The sequence below is a fragment of the Danio rerio genome, chromosome 17 (assembly GCF_052040795.2).
Source record: "Danio rerio strain M-AB ecotype USA chromosome 17, GRCz13ab, whole genome shotgun sequence".
NCBI lineage: Eukaryota > Metazoa > Chordata > Actinopteri > Cypriniformes > Danionidae > Danio > Danio rerio.
In genome coordinates this window covers 26577259-26600000 of record NC_141037.1, presented here as the reverse complement: position 1 = coordinate 26600000, position 22742 = coordinate 26577259, and the positions used below count along the sequence as shown (strand labels likewise).

General features: G+C 35.4%; 1 protein-coding gene across 6 annotated transcripts in view; it reads right to left on the bottom strand.

Annotated features, from left to right (window-relative positions):
• Positions 1-22742, bottom strand: part of arhgef10 (Rho guanine nucleotide exchange factor 10) — an 87463-nt gene that overhangs the window by 17790 nt on the left and 46931 nt on the right. For 4 of the 6 annotated variants that reach the window (XM_087290527.1, XM_087290529.1, XM_087290531.1 and 1 more), the window contains 15 exons: positions 22483-22662; positions 22139-22255; positions 19561-19653; positions 19025-19195; positions 18067-18212; positions 17736-17926; positions 13703-13818; positions 13490-13617; positions 11032-11132; positions 10597-10718; positions 8970-9056; positions 8321-8532; positions 8047-8204; positions 6214-6356; positions 3550-3724 (listed from right to left, as the gene is read on the bottom strand). In XM_087290527.1, coding sequence (XP_087146653.1) covers positions 3550-3724; positions 6214-6356; positions 8047-8204; positions 8321-8532; positions 8970-9056; positions 10597-10718; positions 11032-11132; positions 13490-13617; positions 13703-13818; positions 17736-17926; positions 18067-18212; positions 19025-19195; positions 19561-19653; positions 22139-22255; positions 22483-22662 — 2140 coding nt within the window. The remainder of the gene's footprint in view (positions 1-3549; positions 3725-6213; positions 6357-8046; positions 8205-8320; positions 8533-8969; positions 9057-10596; positions 10719-11031; positions 11133-13489; positions 13618-13702; positions 13819-17735; positions 17927-18066; positions 18213-19024; positions 19196-19560; positions 19654-22138; positions 22256-22482; positions 22663-22742) is intronic. The other 2 variants (XM_087290528.1, XM_087290530.1) reach the window with 1 other exon arrangement.

The window sequence follows — 22742 nt, the reverse complement described above, 5'->3', positions numbered from 1 at the left end:
TAGATACACACATTGCGATATCGATGCTCAAACGATATAATGTTCAGCCCTTATCCAGAGTGGAATTAAGCTATATTATCTTAACTAAATCAGTATAACCTGCCCCTTACATGGTACAAACAAAATGAACAGTGAATGGTCAATTCACATGCTTTTGGCCAGATTAAACCACAATATGGGTCATGTTTTTTTTCAAATCAAACATCTGGCTAAGTTTTCCTTATACTGCGCTTCACCAATCACTTGAGAGAGGACATTTAAACAGAGATTATGGTTCAAACAGATTACAGCTCCAGTCCTAACCCAGCTGGTGTTTAAGTGGCCACAATGTCTGACTTACATACGCTGCTGGCTATTTTGGGAACATTTACTGGGGATTATTTAAACCCGATGTGGCCTTTATGATTACTGAGAAGTGAGTATTTCAACAGAATCACACACACAGATTGTACAGGTATCTTTATGGGGACTTCCCATAGATGTAATGATGTTTATATTCTACAGACTCTATAATATATCCCCCTACTAGTGCTGCATGATATTGAAAAATAATCGACATTGCGATATTTTGTTTTGCTTTGATATGGTATATTGCGGTATGAATGATGATTTTAATAGCTCTATTCGCAAAGATTACATTCATTTAGATTAACTGGACTGATAAACTGTATTTCTATGCAGTGCATCTGCATAAATTATAGACAGAGGAAAAAAAAAAGTCAAATAAACAGTACTTTATGGTTTTCTGGGGAGTCCAATAGTATCCAAATAAAGAAATTGAACAATCAAGCATATAAGAGCATATTCATCATTGTATAAATGTGTATACAATGATTTAAAAATATTTATTAACATTTTTATCTTTTAATCTTTAATAAATAATCTAAATCTAATAATTTAATCCAAGACATTGCGATATTGATGCTTAAACGCAGAGGTGGGTAGTAAAGAATTGCATTTACTTCGTTACATTTACTTGAGCAAACTAGTAGGGTCATGTGTACTTTTCTAGTACATTTAAAAATGTGTATTATTACTCAAGCAAATTAGAGAAAAATCATAACTCTTACTTTGTACATTTGGTGGCGTTCCTCCATTACTGTTAAATGATAATAAATACAGTATGATTGATATGACTTGTTTGCAAATTTGTGTCACGAGAGGTTGCTATAGAGAGTTAAATGGTAACTATGGAATAACTAAAAAAACTGCTGCTTAATTGAATAAATTATTAGCACTGTACATATTAGTCATTCACCATAAAAATATTTTTTTACATTAAAATGGTGTGTACAGTATATATATATATATATATATATATATATATATATATATATATATATATATATATATATATATATACACACACACACACACACACACACACACACACACACACACGCGCGCACACGCGCACACACGCACACACACATATATATATACATACTGTATAGACCATTTTAAACTGTATATACAAGTCAGAATTATTAGCCCCCTGAATGTTTTTCCTCCATTTCTGTTTAACAGAAATATTTTATCAGCATATTTCTATAGTTTTAATTATTAATTTCTAATAACTGATTCCTTTTATGTTTGTCATGATGACAGAACATAATATTGGACTAGATATTTTTCAAGACACTAGTATTCAGCTTAAAGTGACACATAAAGGCTTCAAGTTGATTTGGCAAGTGAGGGTAATAAGGCAAATCATTAATGATGGTTTGTTCTGTAGACAATCAAAAAATATTCCTTAATTAATTCCTTAACAGTATATAGCAAGAGAGCAAGATGGGTGATTGCCCACATTGCCCATGCCTAAAACCGCCACTGATGAAAAGTAACTAAAAGCTTCTAATGAGTAATTTTTTCATCAGATACTTTTTTACTCTTACTCGAGTAACTTTTAAGATTGTTACTTTTAATGGAGTAAAAATTTCCGCAAGTATTTGTACTTTTACTCGAGTATAGATTTTAGATACTCTACCCACTTCTGCTTAAACTATATATTGTTCAGCCCTCGCATCTACCCTTAAACTAAACCCGCACAGGAAACATTTAGCATTTATACATTTTCAATATACTTCATTCTGTGTGATTAATGAGCCTTTTTCCTCATAGGGACCAAAAAGTACCCAAAAGGTAAAGATTAACTGGTATTGCTATACTTGACATTATACATAGACATTTAGAACCCACAAAGTAAAAAAATACAAGTATGCACACAAACACACTCATGCAAGCATTAAACATATAAGCAACCAAACAAAAATGCAATGCTGAGGTAATTCCTAGAGTAGCACTTTCTGAATGGCTTCCTGAACACACTGGTTTGTGTTCAGCATCACAAAAAGACCATTGAGAACCACTACTGAAAATGAAACAAAAGCAAACACTGGATGAGGTCCAAATAACACAACGAGAGGCACTGGTGCACTCAGGAACTCCAACCCTCTAAAAAGCACATGCAAATATGGCTGATATACATGCTGTAATGTACATGCTTCTTGCACCTCGATTTTTGTTTTGCTTTGAGAAAAAAATTATGCTCAAGCAAATTAACTTGAGCTGTTTTCTTTTCTTTTTTTAAATATGAAAGGTAGGCTCTGTGATTGTAGAGGAGGCTGTAATTTTGTTCCTCCACATGAAAGAGAATCACATGACAAAGACACACCCACTGATGATGTCATGTTACTATGTACACACAGAGCCGTAAATCAGCAGAAACACCTGTAATCGGAGTCTGTCTGTAGACTACAAATGACAGGGAGCGTCTCTGAGGGCTTATCTCTGAATAGTGTTGGAGTGAGCAGTTTTAAATGATATCATTTAAATTTGCAGCCGAAGAAATAAGAAGTTTAGGAAGCATTGCATTAGCTGGGTATTCTTAAAGGGATAGCAACTTCAAAAACTTTCCAAAGCTACAAGCCTTTATTTTATGTTCTGAACACAAGATAATTTAAATTAAACTGAGAGATTTTGTCTCTCCATTGAAAGTTTTTCCCTGAAAGTCTTCTAATAAACTTCATTAAAAGAAAAAAAAAAACATGCCCATATATTCATCAAGAATTGTAAACGAAGAATTTTTAGTCTCCTGAAGAGACTTTATAAAATGAACAGATTTAAATGTACATATGTGATCCTTGACAACAAAATTAGTCTTAATTTGCTCCTGTTTATTTATTTTACAATATATGTATATGTGTGTGTATGTGTGTGTCTGTTTGTGTCTGTGTATATATACACTGGTGTGTGTGTGTGTGTGTGTGTGTGTGTGTGTTTGTATAGTTATATTTGAGAAATAGAGATTTATGTAAAAAACTATTTTTAAAAATTGAGAGAGAAATCTGAATCAAATCAATCAAATTTGTTTCAAAATCTCTTCATTTGTGTTCAAAAGATGAAGTGTATGGGTTTGGAATGGCATAAAAATGATAAGGAATTAGTTTCCATTAAAATAAAATTCTTTCCTTATTTAAAGACCACAGATAATGCGTAATGTATAATTCATCTTCTGCCAAAGTAGAGCATTTTGCATTGACAGTTTACCTGGGAGTATGTTATTGACAGCTGTGGCGATGTTGATGTCTTGCAGGTGGTCGAGAGTCTCGGTGTGGAAGAGTCGAAGGGTTGAGCCGGTGCTGAAGGATATCCAGATACCCACTCCAGCCACCACCATGTGGGACACGATCATTCCTTCTTCCTGATGGGCTTCAAACTGACGCTGTAAACACATGCACACGTGCAAATTTTCAAGCATTTACACTACTTTCATACAACAGATACTGGCTGGTGTAGACTGAAAGTAAAAAACACAGATCTGACTTCACATGGCTTACTTTATGGAAAAGTCAAGTACAGTGAACTAAGGAATGAGGTAACCCCCAAAAAAGCCCAAGAAGGAAAAAGAGACTCAGATCTGACCCACTTAACTCGGGAAAGGAGTGGATAAGATTTAAATTTTGATATACTACAGCTTGACATCTTTACTGAAGCAAATAAAATAACACAGGACTGTGATGGGAAATTTAATAGCATTTGACAAATGAGTGTCCCACTAGAACATCAAAACCACAACATTATTAGACAGTCTGGCTCTGGAATTTGTGATTTTTAGTTAATTAAAAATGATCTGAAATGATCTATTTGGTAAGCTGATCTGCATCTCTTTCAAGCGTACAATCAAATATTCGTCCTTTACACTTGCTTTCATTTTAGCCAATGGTTTAACAGTCAGCAAAGCTGTTGAAAGATAATTAGCTTAGTAAAGCTGGCTGGATAACAGGTCAGTGTGTCAGTGTCTGTGTGTAGGACGGAGAACACATGGCTTTAATATTCTGAGATCACGGCAGGCCGTTGTGCTGTGACAGAGTAAAGAAGAAACTGAGTTTACTCTCTCTTTTAATGTACATTAGATAGCTGTTAGAACATCACATTAGATCAACAATACTCTTAAATGAGCCAATAATAGTCAAAAGCCCATCGCCATGCCATATAAAAACATAAGCAACAGCACACTTAGTTGAAAGTGTAGTCTAAAAACAGTATACTGGTGTTTCCACTTTGGGCAAAGCCAAAAGTCTTAAAATGTGTTTTTGTACAAGTAAAAAATAAATAAACTGCATGCTTGAGAATCCTCCTATTATGTCAAACATTTGGGAGTGACACCCCCATATAAATACAGGATTCACAATCCAAAAATATTAATCGTAATCTGACACAATGGATAAGATATAAACATAGTTTGTTAAAATATGCGAGTAAAATATGTTCTTAAAAGATTTAAAAAAAAGAGCTCAATTTCAAAATGTTTTTGTGATAATTTTGAAAACATTGGTAAAAGTATCAAACAGCAAATCTGCTATTTTTGTTATGGTGGTACATACCTTCTTAATATTAATTAGTATTCATTCATTCATTCTTTCTCCTTCGGCTTAATCCCTTATTTATTAGGGGTCACCACAGGGGAATGAACTGCCAACTATTCCAGCATATGTTTTACGCAGTGGATGTGCCATTTCCAGCTGCAACCCAGTACTGGGAAACACCCACACACACTTATTAACACACATACACTTAGCCAATTTAGTTCATCCAATTAACTTAGGCACATTTCTTTGGATTGTGGGGACACCAGAGCACCCAGAGGAAACCCACGCAAACACGGGAGAACTGTGAGGCGACAGTGCTAACCAACCACTGAACCATCGTGCTGCCCATATTACAGTAATTAGTATATTTTTATTAATTAATTAACTAAATATGTTGTACTGTATTTGCAGTCATAGTTTTTAAAGACTTTTTTTTTACTGATTTTGAACAAAACCTTGTAGTTTATTTAGTGCTATGTATTTTATTGAAACAATAATACAAAAGAAATGTTATTTTATTTGAAGTAGTGAGTTTTTCTTTGTGTTGTACTACATGTCTTCTTTTGTTGAGGTTCTCTTCTTTTCTTTTTCTCTTCTTTCCGCCTCTATCTGCTGTCTTTCTGACAGGTTTCATTATGAGCGCACAGGTGCGGTGAATCAGGTGTCGACACATAGAAGTTTGTTGGCGTGCTGGTGAAGTTCATTTAAACCGGACTGCAAGATCATTCGGAGAGTCTCCTCTCTGTCAGTTTGTTTTGTTTATTTGTAAAACCTATGTTGTATTTGCTCTGGGACATTGTCGAATTTAACGCTGAGTGTTTATTACTAAGATCAATGACGCATGTCATGGAGACGCATGTGATGAGGAGTGCCTTTTAGTTGTAGTAAGTTTTCTCATGTTTTGTGGTTAGTAGGGAGGTAAGTGAATGTTGTTTAATTTATGTGCAGGTAAGAGGGTTTAAGACTTACCTGTTGAGTTTTTTTGTTTGTTATTTTGACTTTACCTCCGCAAGGTTTTTATGTCTTCTTTAAAGTACAATTTTGAATAAATCTGACCTTATGTTACTTCTTTGGTCAATCGTCCTTGTTGTTGTTTTCTTTTGAATGACAGATGAGACTCCGGGCTCCTCATAAATTTTAGAGGTGTCCAATTTAATTTAATTGAATTGAATTGAATTGAATTGAATTGAATTTAATTTAATTTAATTTAATTTAATTTAATTTAATTTATTGTTATGGGTCTGTCTTGCTTTTTGGAGGCAAAGTTAGATGACAGAACAATTAGAACTGTTGATAAAATCTGGTGTCAATGCAATGAAGTGTTATGAAAGTGCTTTAGTACCTCCACCGTGTTTGTCTGTGTGCTGATGATGAAGATCTGTCCTCCTGATGAAGCCCAGATGTGTTCGCCCACCACCAGTAGAGCTTTAACCGGCAACACCCCCAGCTTCAACACACAGGCCCCCGACTCGACCCAGAAGCCGTCTGTGAGGGCAAGAAAACACATGAAGGAAATCTCAATCTCACATATTAATGTTTAAAAAGCAAAGAGTTGATAAGATCTTGTGAACGTCGAGAGCAACAAAATTCAGGTCAAATGTTACAGCTGATGTCACACAAAGGGAAGGGTAGATACTACTTCCTGTGATGACAAAACAGTAAAAACACGTTTACATTAAAGCCATATGAGGAAGGAAAAAGTGTCTAGGGCAGCTATACAGTGTTCTAATGTCATGGTTGTTGTTATTTTGAACAGTTGAGAGGGTAAAAATAAGAACTGTAATAATTAAAACATGTTGATAACATTGTCTATGACCCACAATAAGCTTTGTTAATAGCGGATAGCCTGCATCTGCTTCTGCCTATATCATCCCTCACTGCAGTGTATTTGAGCAGATCTTTATTCAGCTTGTTTGCCTCAAGAGGCTCTGATTACATAACACCAGCGCCTACACAGTGTCCCAAACTCTCTCTCTCTATCACTTTGCTCTTGTTCAAACAGTCAGCAATGGGGGAAAAGGAGAAGTGCTCAAATGAGGACTTACATTTTAATGACTAAATGTCAATTTTTACATTGGCCCTGAAGTTTTTCTGTATTCAGTTGACAGACTAAAATGTAAATTAACATTTACATTTAATCATTTAGCAGACGCTTTTATCCAAAGCGACTTACAAATGTGGACAAGGAAGCAATTTACACAACTTTAAGAACAACAATGAATAAGTGCTGTAGGCAAGTTTCAGGTGTGTAAAGTCTAAGGAAAGCATTAGTAATATAAGTTTTTTTTTTTTTTTTTTTAGTACAGTTAGTGGTATAGCCAGAGAGGCAATTGCAGATTAGGACATTTTTTTATTCAGAATACTAGCTTCCTGATCTGATAATGCTTCCACATGATGACATTTCACTGTGTTAATGTATTCAAAGGAAATGCAGTATTTATGCCGTATACACCAAGTAAGCATCCAGAGTAGCCTAAAACATCATAGAAACCACCTAGATCACAGCAAGCAACAGTTTAGTTACTAACAATGGAGAGTACCATAATAACCCCAATTTTAAGCATTTTTACAGGCACTAACTAGGCCTTCTTAAGTCAGTATCAAAGTTTGCCTTTTCTAACTTTACAATACAGAAATATAAATTTGAAAAAACTGTAACTTTTGTTAATAAAATAAATAAATAAATAAATAAAATACATATATAATTATAAAACAAAAAAATAACTAAAAATAAAATCAATAAAAAATAAAAATTACATAAAAAAATAAATAAATCAATACTTATTAAATATCAGTGTCTCAGGCAGAATGAAACTGGGCAGAGAGCAAAATGGAATAAAAATGTTCCAGAGAGAAAAAACAGCTGTGGAAAGAATTAAAGAAAGACTGGGAAAAATATTTTAAAACATCTCACTTTCCTTGAGAACTTTCCAGAGCATTCCCTTTCTGAACGCAGCTCAGACCAGTGCTGATTCTGAATCTGAGATTATACTAGTTACCTACTAACACAAGCACCACCAAAACTTAGCATTTGGTGGTTTTTCAAAGAAAATCTTACTAGTTACTGAAAAAAATGTATCCTACTTTATTCAGTATGTACAGTATGCATGGATTAATTTTTCTAGTACCAGACAAAAAAGCCGTCCAACTAAATTAAACCCAATAAACTCCTTACCATCAGTTCTGGAGTAGATGACCAGAGAACCACTGACTAGACCTGCATACAGACACCCACTCGTGTACACCAAACACGTGACGCTAGACTTATCAGGAGAGAAGAAGTGCTGCAGGCGAACTTTCTTAGAGCGCTGGCTGCTCTTATAAACAGATATACTGAAAAAGAAAGCATCGGATCATCAGATTAGACTCTCTAGGCAAGTTAATAAAGGCCATAACATCATCCTTATCGTTTAAATGTTATTTGTGTATGGATTTTGTAACATACACACCTGCCTTCCTCCATTCCCAAACAGACAGTTGGCATATCACAGGCATTCCGATTCTCAGGTTTTCCCTCAACGTTCTTTAGTGGCTCATCCAACGGTACATGCGTCATACAGAGAATACGCGACTCGACATTAAAACACTCTGTCACTTTAGGATTTGAGTTTTGCAGTGCCACAATGGACACCTGACCCATGTGATTGGTGCAACTCGCCACCTGCAAAAAAAATTGAGATTTCATAATTTACTTAACAATTCTCAAGCTACATCTGAACTGCCAAACAAAATTGATCTGAGTACTAAAATTAAAGGCTTTTTCCAGAGATGAGGTCTCAGATTGATGGGAGACACGTTGAGTGCTCTTAAAGGAATGTAGCTGGGAATGCTTTATTACCTTCTAGATAGTAAATACAGCATACAAGCCTTTAATGCAACCTTTCACTCCCACAGAAGTGTTTAATGATGCTTTTAGTGTTTGAAAAAAGCTTTAAAATGATGAAATGCTGCTTTGGGTCAAGGATAATTTGGCAACAAACACGTACGCACAGACCAAACTGGGAGATATGACCCATAATAGACTGTAAAAAGCAAGTATAACTGATTTAAAATACAAGTATTTGGTGTTTAGATTTTGAATTTGGTGTCTAGACTCACCCACACACATCCGTGACCCATAACAGGCAGATCTGCGGTGCTGTCGGTGTTCACATGAGGCTCGGGGTTGTGAACGGCACACTCCACCTACCACAAATACATTATTTAGAGATGACTTTTGTTGTTACACGCAGTAACAATAATGAGCCAACTTGGAAAATTACTAAAAGTATACTTAAATACATAATTTATAGTAAGGTGTATTATACTGTATATATTACAGTATTAAGACAATTTGTTAATGAATGCTACTAGTATACTTTCGTTTTAACTACAGTAAATTGTGGTGTACTGTAGTATAATATACCCTATACACAGCAAAATCCTCAGAGTAAAATTCACTCAGTTTACACAGTATTTGGTCTCTATTACCATATAAGTTGTTAATAAGTAAAGCTGCTGTTTGTGGAGTTGCTTAAAGATCCTCTGCTGAGATTTTGAGAGATTCAATGTATTATATTTCAGCTGATTTCATCTAAGGTTTTGACTGAAGTCAGTTATACGTAGTTCTGTGTTTCTGTATATTATTATCAATCATCACTTAATTTATTTTTTCATTGTTTTATTAACTTGAGTAATTTTAACTCAATTTAGAAAGGGATTAAATACTATCTAAACTGAGTAAATTTTACTCAGAGGATTTTGTTGTGTAGTAGGGTTGTCGCGATACCATTAATTCACGTTATGATACTATAACAGCTGAAGTATCGTAATACCAAGTATTGCGATACTGTAATTCATAACTCAAATTTATAAAATAAAGAAAATTGTCGGAAATACTAACCACGTTGCACATCACTTCACCTATAATGCATTAGTTCTTTTGGTTTATTTTGTAGATAACTGACACCCCCCAAAAAAAAACATTAAAATAAAGATAAAAACAAATGCAGAACAAAATTCTTTATAAAAGAGCATTTTTCCAACAAAATTAGGCTATATAAAGTGGTCAAAGTGCTTTTTGGGGCTTTTGATCTATTGTTTTTTTATTTTATTTATTTAATTTTTTTTTTGTCTTATCAGGTAAGAATTCAAAGTAATTCAAAATTTTCCTTTGTGAGTTGCTCTTTTTTTAAAGAGATTGTTAGACTGTTGCAGTTGTTGTAGCTACTAAATCATATTGACAGGAACAGAATTAGAAAACTAATTCAGATGTGCCTTTGAAATTAAGCATAAGAAAACGTGCATTAGGCTACCATAAAAGGTATGATTTCTAAACAATTTTGGTACCTTAAAGGGCTCCACAGAATATTCAGATAAAATTGTCTATTGCTGCACAAACATGTGAGAATTTTAGAGAACATTTCCAAGTGCAACATCGTGCATTGTAGATAGACCATTAATGATGATACTACCGTTTACAAAGTACAGTGTCACCACCAATATTTTGCAGCCATAGTAACACGATACTAGTAATAGTACTGGTAAACAGAGCAAACCCTATAGTTGTAGAAAACTATGGTATTGGGTAATTTGTTTATAATATTATCGCCACAGCAAGTATAGTATTATCAAAACAGATTAATTCAAGTACTTTAGTATGGTCCAAAAACACTATAGTATTTACTAAAAATTACAATACTATTTTTTTTTTAATGTGGGAGGATGCAGACATTGATTTTGTCACCTTAAACTCCTGTAGTTTAGACATGACCACTGCCATTTGCTTGAGCAAGAGAGGATGATTCTGCTTCCTCATCTGATTACCATCATCTTCAGCACAAAACCAGCCTTGGATGTTGTCCTCCTCTGTATAAACACACTGCATTAGTGAAGCATTACTCAGATTCTATGAAATCAAATGATATTCCCATATGTGGCTTCCAGTTGCCAGTATTTTAATCCATTTGTCTGGCCTGAACTTTGAGTTCTGGCTCGGCCGAGTGATGATTCACAATCTGAACAATATGAAACCAGCCGGCACAAATATATGCTATGAACATCATAGTAAGTTATATTTAAATGTATTTTAAAGGTGTTTAGAAGCAGCTAAAGATATCTAAAGAAGGAGTCACAGACAAAGACAGGATGTAGAGACAGGAGAACAGAAAAAGACACCTACGTAAAGCCAGTTTAGCCATCTGCAGATTACTGATCCATGTTTGCTTGATGGATGGACTGAATGTGTTGAAGACTGCAGTGAAAAACGTGGGTCGACCGTATCTGAAAAATTTAAAATTAAACCTACAGTTCAGATTTTTCTCTGGAAAAACTTTAACAATAGACATTTGTCTGGATTTACAAATCTCTTGGGTAGTCTGAATATCTCAGCTGGTCTGGCGTCTTGTCAAACAGCTGGAGAAACAGACTGGGTCCCTTCCTGTTTATTGGTGACATTACAGGATATGATTTAACAGTTGGACAGTCTCGATATTAAATCACCAGAACACTTTTCCATACTTGATCATTTGGTAGTGAAGTAATTGTTTATTATGGCTTTTCACAACTTTCACTGTGTCGATATACAGAATAATGACCAGAAGCAAAACTATGACGTCATGTAATCCAAGCTAACTCAAAAGAGTCAACAGCGTACATTTTCCAGCAGTCACAGTGTGTGAAAGAGCTTTATGCTATCAGAGGGATTAGTTTGACAGCTGGGAGTCTAAAGATACTCCTATAATCCAGATACGAAAAATCCAAGCATACAGTCGCAGATAATTGGTGTGTGTGTGTGTGTTTGTGACAACTGCTGCACACTCCAAAGCCCAGCAGGAGGATAACAACAGCACACTGATTAGGCACTTAAGGTCATTCTTAAAGCCCTGACTCACATCAATATAGAGACATGGCAAATGATCATTTAAAAGTATGGGCTAAAGTTTTGAGAAAATACAAATAATCTGAATCATAGTATATTCTGCTCCATAATAAAAATAAAAATAAAAATAAAAAAGAGCTGTCAACATATTTTTGTCAACATATCATTGTACAGTGTTGCAAGCTGATAGGTCACCTAATCTTCTCTGTCATTTACTACATAATCTTGGTAATCAACCATTTAAATGCTCAGTGTTCTTCTTTACTGTAACGCTGCAGTGCGTTTTTCTGAGACCCTCGTCCACCCCAGCTCCACCTGGGATTAGATCTGCTACAGAGGTTACATATATATTATGTTTGCAGCAGCGATGTGTCATATTCTCAGACTACATAGCCCGTAATAATCAAAGCAGCAACAGCATAGCAGATCTATGCCATCAGAACCAAACACTTCTACATTGTTATATACATATTTATTAATCATGACAGAAATATTATATTATATTATATTATATTATATTATATTATATTATATTATGCTTCTGATTGTGATCTGAACTAAAAAAATTACAAAAATGAGCATGTCAGATCAAATTAAATTCAAGTGTAATCAGAATGTAACTTATCTAAATCTATATCTTACCTATAATACATTACTAACTGTAAATTTGCGCATGCATAGAGTTTCATGACAGAACTTTGTATGATTACATGTAACCATTTAATCCAGGATTTGCTAATGACCACACTTACAATATCATTGCTGCTAATTTTTGTATTATAAGTATAAAATCAGGTACGTTTGACAACTACAGATCCCCATGAATTTTAAATACATTATATGAACATAAGTGTTATATTTCCATATTTTTAGTTCCTTAAAAATAACATTGTCTAAAAAAACATGATTGTTTGCAACTAAATTATTAAAACATTTCATAGTCAAAGAGCATAGAATCACCACGAGGCGACACTCTAGTGCTATTTGGGAAACAGCCACTAGATGGAACGGCGGCCATTTTGGAATGGAACTTCCAATAGAACAACAGCTTATTTGAATTTTAAAAATGCTGATGATTGTGATAGCAAATGTTGTATTGTCATCTTTCAGGTTGTATCTCAGCTTTAATGCGCTTTTTAATAAATAAATAAATAAAAAACAAAGCAACTGCTTGCCATTGTGACAACAATAAGATCCAATGTACAGCCGATTGCTTTTACTCCAAAATGGCGGATTCTGGGGCTGTTGCTGGGCGCTGATGTTGCAATGGAATGTTCTATTGAGTGTTGGCTCTTGTTCATTCTAAGTTCTTTAGCATAGTCTTCAAACAAACAAATAAATGAATTTACCTTTAAAACATTAATTTAGTAAAACACATTAAAGCCTTTACTCAACCTTGTCACACAACATTTTGAGTTTCTCAATTCTGTTGAAATCAAAAGAAGATTTTCCGAAGAAGGTTAAAAACCAGTAACCATTGACTAACACTAGTCATTAGTTTTCCTACTATGGATGTCAGTAGTTGCTGGTTTTGTACATTCTTCAATATATCTTCTTTTGTGTTCAACAGAAATAAAAGAAATTCATTAATGTTTGGAACCACAATGACAGCAAGATCATTAGCTTTGCTGTTACAGGAATTATTAAATAATTGTTTTCATTTGTGATGAAATTTCTCAACATTTCTCGCATAATGGCAATCTGAACCCAAACTTTTTAGTGTGGGCTTTCTTTAGTGTAAAGTGTAGGTCACACATACTTGTCTTGTTTCCCTGGTAACTGTAGTTGTATCCTACAGCGATCAGCTGCCCGAATCTCCTCCTCTTTCTTTAAAATGAGACGCTGAAGACCTGAAACCCAGTCCTGAGCAACAGTCCCATTAACATTCTGGAGAAAAAAAGAGAGTCACAAATCAACTATCAGTGTTTAATCATCAACCCAAAAGTGTTTAACGGTGGTCTGAACAATTCACCTGATAATTCCCTTTCAGACTGCTGATCATGGTGGAAATTTGGTTCACCAAGCCCAGGTCATGGATCAGGTTCTGCAGGTCCTGATACAGCTGTCCCGGCCCCATATATAACTTATCTGCAAATAAGACAAAGACAATAAAGACTCATCTGTGCATGTTTAAGCTTAAATAATGAACATCACCGTTCTGTTCATTTATTTAGGGTGAATTGAAAAACCCTCCTCATTAGCTGGGAGCAATACAGCTGAAACTGAATCATATTCTAGAGTGAATCATTAAACTCTGGTCTCTCTCTTTCTCTCTCCCAAATCCTGCTCAATACAATAGACTGCTTTGTGCTGATCTGCTTTTCCAAGATAAAGAGAGACAGAAACGTTGAGTGAGGTAAAAGGAGAAAGAAAGAGAGCAAGAACGAATTCTCTTGTCAGAGCTTAAGTAAAGTGAGTCACATTTAAGGCCATACAAAAAGTGCGCACACACACACACACCTACACAAACACTTCTAATACATGCACACACACAAACAATTCTAATGCACATGAAAAAAAATTTGTACATTTTTAAATAGCACCTGAAATAACACACATTTCAAAATAAATGCTACCATTAGTGTTTCTTCAAATAAAGAGTAGCTAAAGGAGTCCAGGCAGTCTAAAGGACATGTAGCATTAAATGAGCAAACTGAAAAAAAACTATTTTACCCTTATTAAATATAATACATATATTAAAGAAACATGACAAATATAATGTTCTTTAACAAGTAAATAATCTAAAAAAATAGACTAAATATTGTCGCATTATCACAATCACCAGCGATCCAGGCTTGTAGCTGTTGGGAGTCACTCACTTTCACTCAGGACTACAAATCTGTCATAAAATGGACTACAAATCCTGTCATGCACCACACACTCACACCTGTTCTGGTTTTCCGCTGATTGCTAACTCATGCAGCTGAAGCTGTTGAGAACTGATTACTTGGACTTTAACGCACGAACGCACACACGAACGCACGCACTCTCTCTCTTTCTCTCTCTCTCTCACACACACACACACACACACACGCACACACACGCGCACACACATGCGCGCACACACACACGCGCACACGCACGCACGCACACGCACACACACACACACACACACACACACACACACACACACACACACACACACACGCACACACGCACACACGCACACACGCACACACACGCACGCACGAGTTTCTTAGTCTTGTTAAACTCTACTGTATACATTACGATGCATTTTCCTTGTCTTGCTGTGTTAGATTCTTTCTCTGTTGTATTGTTTATTCCTGCCTGCTGCCTGCCTTTTGATCATCTACCCGTTTACTTACCACGACTCTGGATTTCCTCTATACATCTGTTTTCCCCTACGTTGACTGTTGCTTGCCTGACCTTATTAAAGCTTACTTTTTTTAACCATTCAAATAATGCTTTGAAAGCACAACAGTCTAAAACTAAGTAACATTATGAATTAGTATTTTTGATCTGCCCTGTGATTCTTAAAATAGATTTAAATTAGCTAATTATTCCGTAGTAAAAACGCTTTTTCTGGTATATAAACTATTGTTGCACTGAATTACATTTTAGTGGTTCTCCATGATAGTCATTATGGATCTGCAAGGTGATAGTCTATTTTTTACAGATGTGCAAAAAAACAACAACACAAAACAAAAAAACCAAAGCATTATTAAAGTTAATATTTTTGATGCTTTAAGACTCATAAGATTAATACTAAAATGATACTGAATTTGTTTAGGACCTCTTATATGTGTAGATCCTGTAAAAATAAAGCCATTTTCTATCTAATAAACAATTCTGCAAACTGAATAGATGTGCAATGGCACACTGGAACTTTCACAACATTGACATCACCTCCTCTCCGGTTGGCTTTATTCCTCGTGGTTAATTAGATTTGTAAAAGTAAAACAACAGAGAAGAAAGAACGGCTCTGGGAATGCAGGCGCTCTTGATTCAGTCCTCTAGTTTGAATCAGAGCAGCTCCTGCACACAGACTGTTTTCAGTAACCATAACAACACCAGCCTTATTCAACCATGCTGAAAAGTGTTTTTTCGGCCTTTAAACATTGGAGGAATGGCACAGAGAGTCCAGCATGATTTTATTTGTGTCTAAAATGGTTAAAGCTTAAACAAGTTTCCAGATCAGACTTTACAGTACAGCGTTGTACTTCTACAGTGCGTTTTTTTTTTTTTTTTTTGCATAATGTCTTGTAAAATCCCACCGGAGTCTCTTCTTTTGTCACCTCAGCTGTGCTGAAAAGAGCACACGCAATGAAACAGGAAAAACAGTCTTTCCTCTTTTGTTCAGCTCCATGAGTCAGTTTGACCCATTCTCTCCAAACCACAAAAACAGCCAACAGCCTCCGAGGGAGGAAATGACGTCGTCAACGCCAGATGAAAAGAAAGATTGCATCATCAGAGGTCTTGTACTGAACAGGTAAACTATTATTATGCTATTTCTGTAGTCTCTGACAGCTTTTAGTACTGCAGATTCCAAAGCACAACAGCAACGCATTATGAATATTCATAGTGTATTTAGGGATGAACTGGAACAGCAGGAGGTGAGGAAGCAGACAAAAAAACAAAACAAACTCTTCCTTAAAATCCCTGAGGACACAAGTAAACGAGTACAACAGATGATTTTAGGGCACTTCAAAGCAGCCCGTTTGACTTATAAAGAGGGGATTAAGAATATACAGTATATAAATGTAAATATATTCACCAAAAAGCTTCAGAGTTCTCTCCATTACCCTTTTCTCTTCCCATCCCCAGCTTTCACTCTCTCTCATTCCAATTTTCTGTCTATCAGGTGTCGTCTGACATTTTTCCATCAATAATTCATTTTTAAGATCGTACTCAAAAAGCCAGACGTCTGTCAGATGTCAAAATGTCTGGGACACCGGAGAGCATAGTGAACCCTGTCAAACGGCAGTATCTTTACAGCAACATTTTCCATGAAAAACATGGACTCCATGACATTTTTATCTGGATGTGTCAGAAGTCTGACCCTGTTTCTTTCTGAGTAAGTCTGGGTGTTTTAAATGTCACATATGTGCATGTTTAAAAATAAGCCGAGTGTATTGTTGTTTAAGGGTGGTGCAGAATGAATATCTCTCTAAGCACTTCCTACTATTGCTGTTATTTTGGTATTGAGTAGATAATTCTATCAAAACAACTTTCCGCAAACTATCTACAGCAATATTTCTTCTCACAACCCCTTTTAAAGACATGCTCTCTATACTTCATGGCCCAGTTAGTGCTTAAATGTGAAAACTTTGGATTTTCGGCCTGGAACCATAACCACCATTTGACCTCGAACTCCAGAAAAATATTAATTGACTTCTAACACTAAGATTATGTCAAACTTTGAATAGTATTTTCCAGAAAATATGTCAGACATGATTAAGAGGTCAAACTTACAATGCTAAGAGAAAGAAAACACTTTAAAGTTATGCTGATGTAGACATTTTAAAATGTCATTCATAAAGTATAGCTGCAAGAAGCAAATTAATAGCTTTCAATCACTTTGAGGCCAAAAGGCAAATGCATAAAATTATATTATTTATTGTTTATTATTTAATGTTTAGTAAGCCTGTATAAATACATCAATCAGTCATGAAAAGACACCTGCATGCTTTGCTAGAATCACATTGCATGTGCTCACCGAATGTCCTAAAGATCAGAATTTTGAAATTATAGGCATTTGGCTGTATTTGGTGACCAGACATTGCATGACATACGAGTAAAACTCAATATCGCCACCCAGGGGCTGATATCTGCTCTTTTAACTTTGTCAAACAAGTACTCCATCTCTACTGGCTGAAAGTGAATGCGAGCGGCACACTGGAAAAACACTCCGCACACCCAGATTTAAATCAATTGAACTAGTTTCTGCATTCTTCAGATGTTTATCTTATGGTAAAATATGATAGCTACTGATAAATAACATGAAGCAGATGTGTTTGAAAACATTTTGTATATAACAAACTTACTAGGTTTTGCATTAATGACAACTTTATCTCCAGAGTGTGAGGGTGGAAACCGGGAGTCAACCATCTCCTCGCTGGAGCCAAACTCCACGACCTCCACAAAACTTAACGGTACACTCCACTTGAGCAAGAAACGCTGTCCTGAAGGAACCCCTTCACCTCCAGCTCCAACACTCACACCATCCTGAGATGGCCTGGAGGACAGAAACATGGCATTTATGAAGGAACAAGGTACAACTCAGAAGATTTAAAATTTAGTCTTGGTAGTAATGCTGTGCTAAACAGTTCAGAGTGACAGTTATTAGAGATAATAAATGCCTGCAATGGGTCATACCGCCGGTTGGGGGTGGCACACATGAGCACATCGTTCAGGAGAAAGACTCGCCGTTCTTTAGTCTTAATGATCTCCCCTCGATCATTATAAACGGTTTCCACCATGTCATCAGACCGAATCAGATAACGGCTGCCGCTGCTCAGCAGCTGACAGAGATAAATGGGAGAGAAGCAGAAACAGCAATAAAAGGATTGAGACAGAAATGAAATATTTAAGGCCCTACTTGTCTTAGTCACTTGACTCTAACCTCACTCACACAAAACTAAAAGTAAAATATGCTTAAAAAACACATATCACAATGAAATATTCATGATATTCTATTATTAGTTAAAAGGTCACCTGCATGCTATAATCTGTTTGCCACAGGTCCTTCCTAATTTTTTAACTTTCATTTTCTATGAATTTAAAGCTTAAGGAACACTGAACAAAGTCAAGTGGCTTCCAGTCCACTAATAAATTATAAATAAATATGATGCATGCATTTATTGTAATATATTAATTTAGTGCTTTAAAACATTACTTAATAACATCGATGTAGGAAAACAGTCAATATTCATGAAAATCATGATATAGTACATTTTTAAAGGCATCTCTTTTAAGACTCTACATGGATAAAAATGATAAAATGACAATATTCAATTAAAAATGAAATCTTTTGTAATATAAATATACAGCATTTACATTCACATTTGATCAAATGCATTTATTTGATCCTCGCTGACTAAAAGCTGTATTGTATTAGTTTTATTTATTATTACTCATTGGCTCAGTGCTGACCTCATATCAGTGACAGCAGGCCATCACTGAACTCCTACACACCCTGGTTTAACTGCACTGTGTGAAACTTACAAAAGTCACATCATACCTGACTAAGCGGCCACATATTGACATAACAGGTTAAGATCCACAAGTGTGAACAATAAGACCTCAGTATCTCAAAGCAGAGGACCTGCAGTACCTTGTTGAGGTAATGTTCGTTCATAGCTTTAGCGATGTGTCGTATCTCGCAGCGCTGGTCAGCCTCCTTTTTCCTTTCGTTTAATTTTTCGGCAAGCACTTCCAGTTCAGTAAGAGCCATCTGAAGGGGAAGGCGATCAGCATGGCCCACTGGCGTGTTCTTTAACATGTCCTGCAAAGAAATGCAGAAGATCATGGGTGTTACAGTAGTAAAACTGTAAAAAAAAAAAAAAAATAGCTTTGCCTTTAATGTGATTTTGTGAACTATGAGAAAATTTATTTAAATGTGACAAGGATCAGAAAGAAAGAGGCGCCCTCTTGTGGATATGTTATGAAGTTTTTACAAAATTGTTTACTGTAGCACATGTGTCTTCTTAATACAGAACTGGATGCGTAAGTGAATGAGAGTTTATGGTGTTTCCCAGTGATGGGTTGCAGCTGGAAGGGCATCTGCTGTGTAAATGAATGTATGCGTGTGTGTGTGTGTGTGTGTGTGTGTGTGCGCGTGTGCGTGTGTGTGTGTGTAGTAAAACACACTTGCAGCAGCAGAATAAACTGAGGGAACCGCTGAATAGGCTTCATCATCAGTCCATAAAGAGTCAGACGGTCTTTACTTGTCTCCTGGCGGTGCTGTGGACACAACACAAACAGCATTATTTATCCTAAAGCAAAGACTCTTATGCTTATCAAGACATCATTACTTAAAAAAAAAAAATTATAAATTCAATGTGATTTTTTTGTGAACCTCTCTTTAGAAATTTTCAAAAGCTTCTTTTTTTATTTAAGCAAACCATTTTACATTACTGGATAGTAAAAACAGACTAGTAATGCAACACTGTCAGCACAAGGGTTGGAAATTTACAAAGATTGTGATTAACGTGGATGAATAAAGTCGATTTGCATCAATGCAAAGTCGATTTTGCAATCAATGCTAGGGGTGTCCAAACTCAGTCCTGGAGGGACGGTGTACTGCAGATTTTAGCTCCAACCCCAATCAGACATACTTGAGCTAGCTAATCAAGCTTTACTAGGCTTTCAAGAAACAACCTTGCAGGTGTGTTGAGGCAAGTTACTACAGTAAACAAAGCAAGGTGATGTCAAATCTTGCATCAATTTCAACTACACAACTTAAATTTGTCTATGACAGATATATTTCTGTAGTTTTCTGGTTGCGATCATGCTCTCGATCTTATTGTTAACTTTTGTTGGGTTTCCTTGGGGTGCTCTGGTTTCCCCCACAAATCTAAAGACATGCGCTATAGGTGAATTGGGTAAGCTAAATTGTCTATAGTGTTTTTGTGTAAATGAGAGTGTATGGGTGTTTCCCAGGGATGAGTTGCAGCTGGAAGGGCATCCACTGCGTTAAACATATGTTGGATAGGTTAGTGGTTCATTCAACTGTTGCGACCCCTGATTAATATAGGAACTAATCCGAAAAGAAAATTAATAAATGAATAAAAAAATAAATAAATCAATAAAAAAAACACAAGAACGCATAATTGGCAGATTAAATTCAAGGAAACTTTATCATACAACTAGAAATTGCATAATCCAAAATTATACACAATTTAAGACCATGTAAAAAAGCATGTAAGACTTTAATACTTTTTAAGGGCCTTAAATTTCTTTGAAATGGTTTATGAATTTTTAATACTTTAAGACCCCGATAACACCCTGCAACCAGAGGCAGTACAATTACTAAGGCTTACTAAATTCTTAGTGAAAATTTTAGATAATGTATGTACTCACAATTAAAGACAACAATAATTTACTTAATAAAATAATTACAAATATTGTTATGATGTAGGTAAAAACAAAAACAAGCAAAAAAATATATATACTTAATGTAAAATGTACTTTCTGGCACCCACTTTGAGGAGCATTTTTAAAATTTAAATTAAAGCAGAAATCTAGCATCATTTGCCTGGATTAAATTTGGCACATTTTCTATTTTTTTTATTCAAGTTATTATTGCAGCGAGATACAATTCACAGCATCAGTAGACATGCCACTTTTACAGCTTTTCCAGTTCAAATTCCCCATTCAGGCATCAAAAACATAACACGAATTTCTTCATGACAGCGACAGAACAACATATCTGTACTCAATCTATTTAAACCACAAGTCAACAAATGTATCCTTTTGGTCATGCATACTATCTGTAATTTTCTCCATAATTAATATATTTCTCAAAACATCAATCAAATCTTGTATTTGTGGTGGATTAGGTTGTTACCAGCATATAGTAAGGGCTTTTTACTTGAAGCAAGGATGACTCTATACATACATTTGTTTTTTCTTTCTAAAAAAATCCATTGACAGTATACCCAAATAAAGTACCTCAAAGCTGAAATCAATTGGAGTATTTAAGATATTTTCTAAAATGCTGTGTATCCCTTTGCAAAAACTTCTAATATTAGGACATTCTCAAAATATGTGAAAATGGTAAGCGTCCTGTGATCCGCAACGCCTCCAACAATTTGAGTTCTCATAAAATGACATTTTCTGTTCTAAAGGAAGGAAAAAACAAAAAATATTTCTCCAGCAAAATTCTCTCCAATATGAAGAACGGACAGTAGCCCATTGTAATTTACATGTATTAAGTCATTTACCTATTTAACATTTCAGATAATGGTATCACTTTCCTTCTCCAATCTTTCTTTAATTTACAGAGATTAATCCCCTTGTAGATCCATCAGTGATTTATATAATTTAGTTTTAGCTTTTGACATTGGTTCAGCCATGTAAGCTGAGGAGAATAATTTAACTAGAGCACTCTTATTTGTATCATCAGTGATTTTTTTTTAATGGTTTTTGAAGTAATGTTGCCAGAGCTGAAGATATCTATTAAAGTCTTAATTAATTCTTTAATTGAATTAAAATCTAATAAATGTCCTTTATCCATAATTGAACATGAAGTTGTCATCCCTTTCGTAGCCCATATTTTAAAAGCATATCTAAAGAATTTGGTTTAAAGTCATACGAATTCCTTTCTACCTATTTTAGTATTTAAATAATCCTACAGATAGAGTTGGAAACTTATTTTCAAAAACTGCATAGCAGAACGGGTCTACATGTAATTACTGCACCACAGAAATATTCTGGTATGTTTAACCTTGAGGAAGTCCAGGAAACAGGGTTTAGCGGCGCATGCCTTCCGCACCACTCCCATCGCCAAGCTGAAGTTATTCACATATTCACTGTAAGCGTCCAACACCATAGACTTGGAAAACTGCAGAAGAGACAGAGAAAGGGTGAGAAGGACAGAATACATTAGAAAACATGATGCAGTTTAATAGGATTGTTTTCAGAGGAGGTACAGTTTTTTTTTTTACTGTAAGATGCACACACCTCATAACAGATGATTAAGGGTGGAGAAGGTTTGTACATGTAGAAACTCAAAAAGAGGGTGTGGAAACATGTTCTCAAACAAATCAATTCTACAATGAGATATCTCACCGATGCTACAAACACATCTCCAATCATCTCCAGCTCATCCCAGTCAGATACTCTGCTGGCAAGCGCCATCTGGAAGAGTGCATGACACTGCAGGATCTCCCGAATGCGATGAAACACCACCTTACGCTTGCGGTCACTGAGTAACCGAGGCTCAATTTCTGCCAGAGGCTTCTCATACTGCTGTCATGCACAAAGGGTTTAAAAAAAGTGTTCACATTTTTGCAGCAGGTCAAATAATCCATTCATGCACAATACACAAA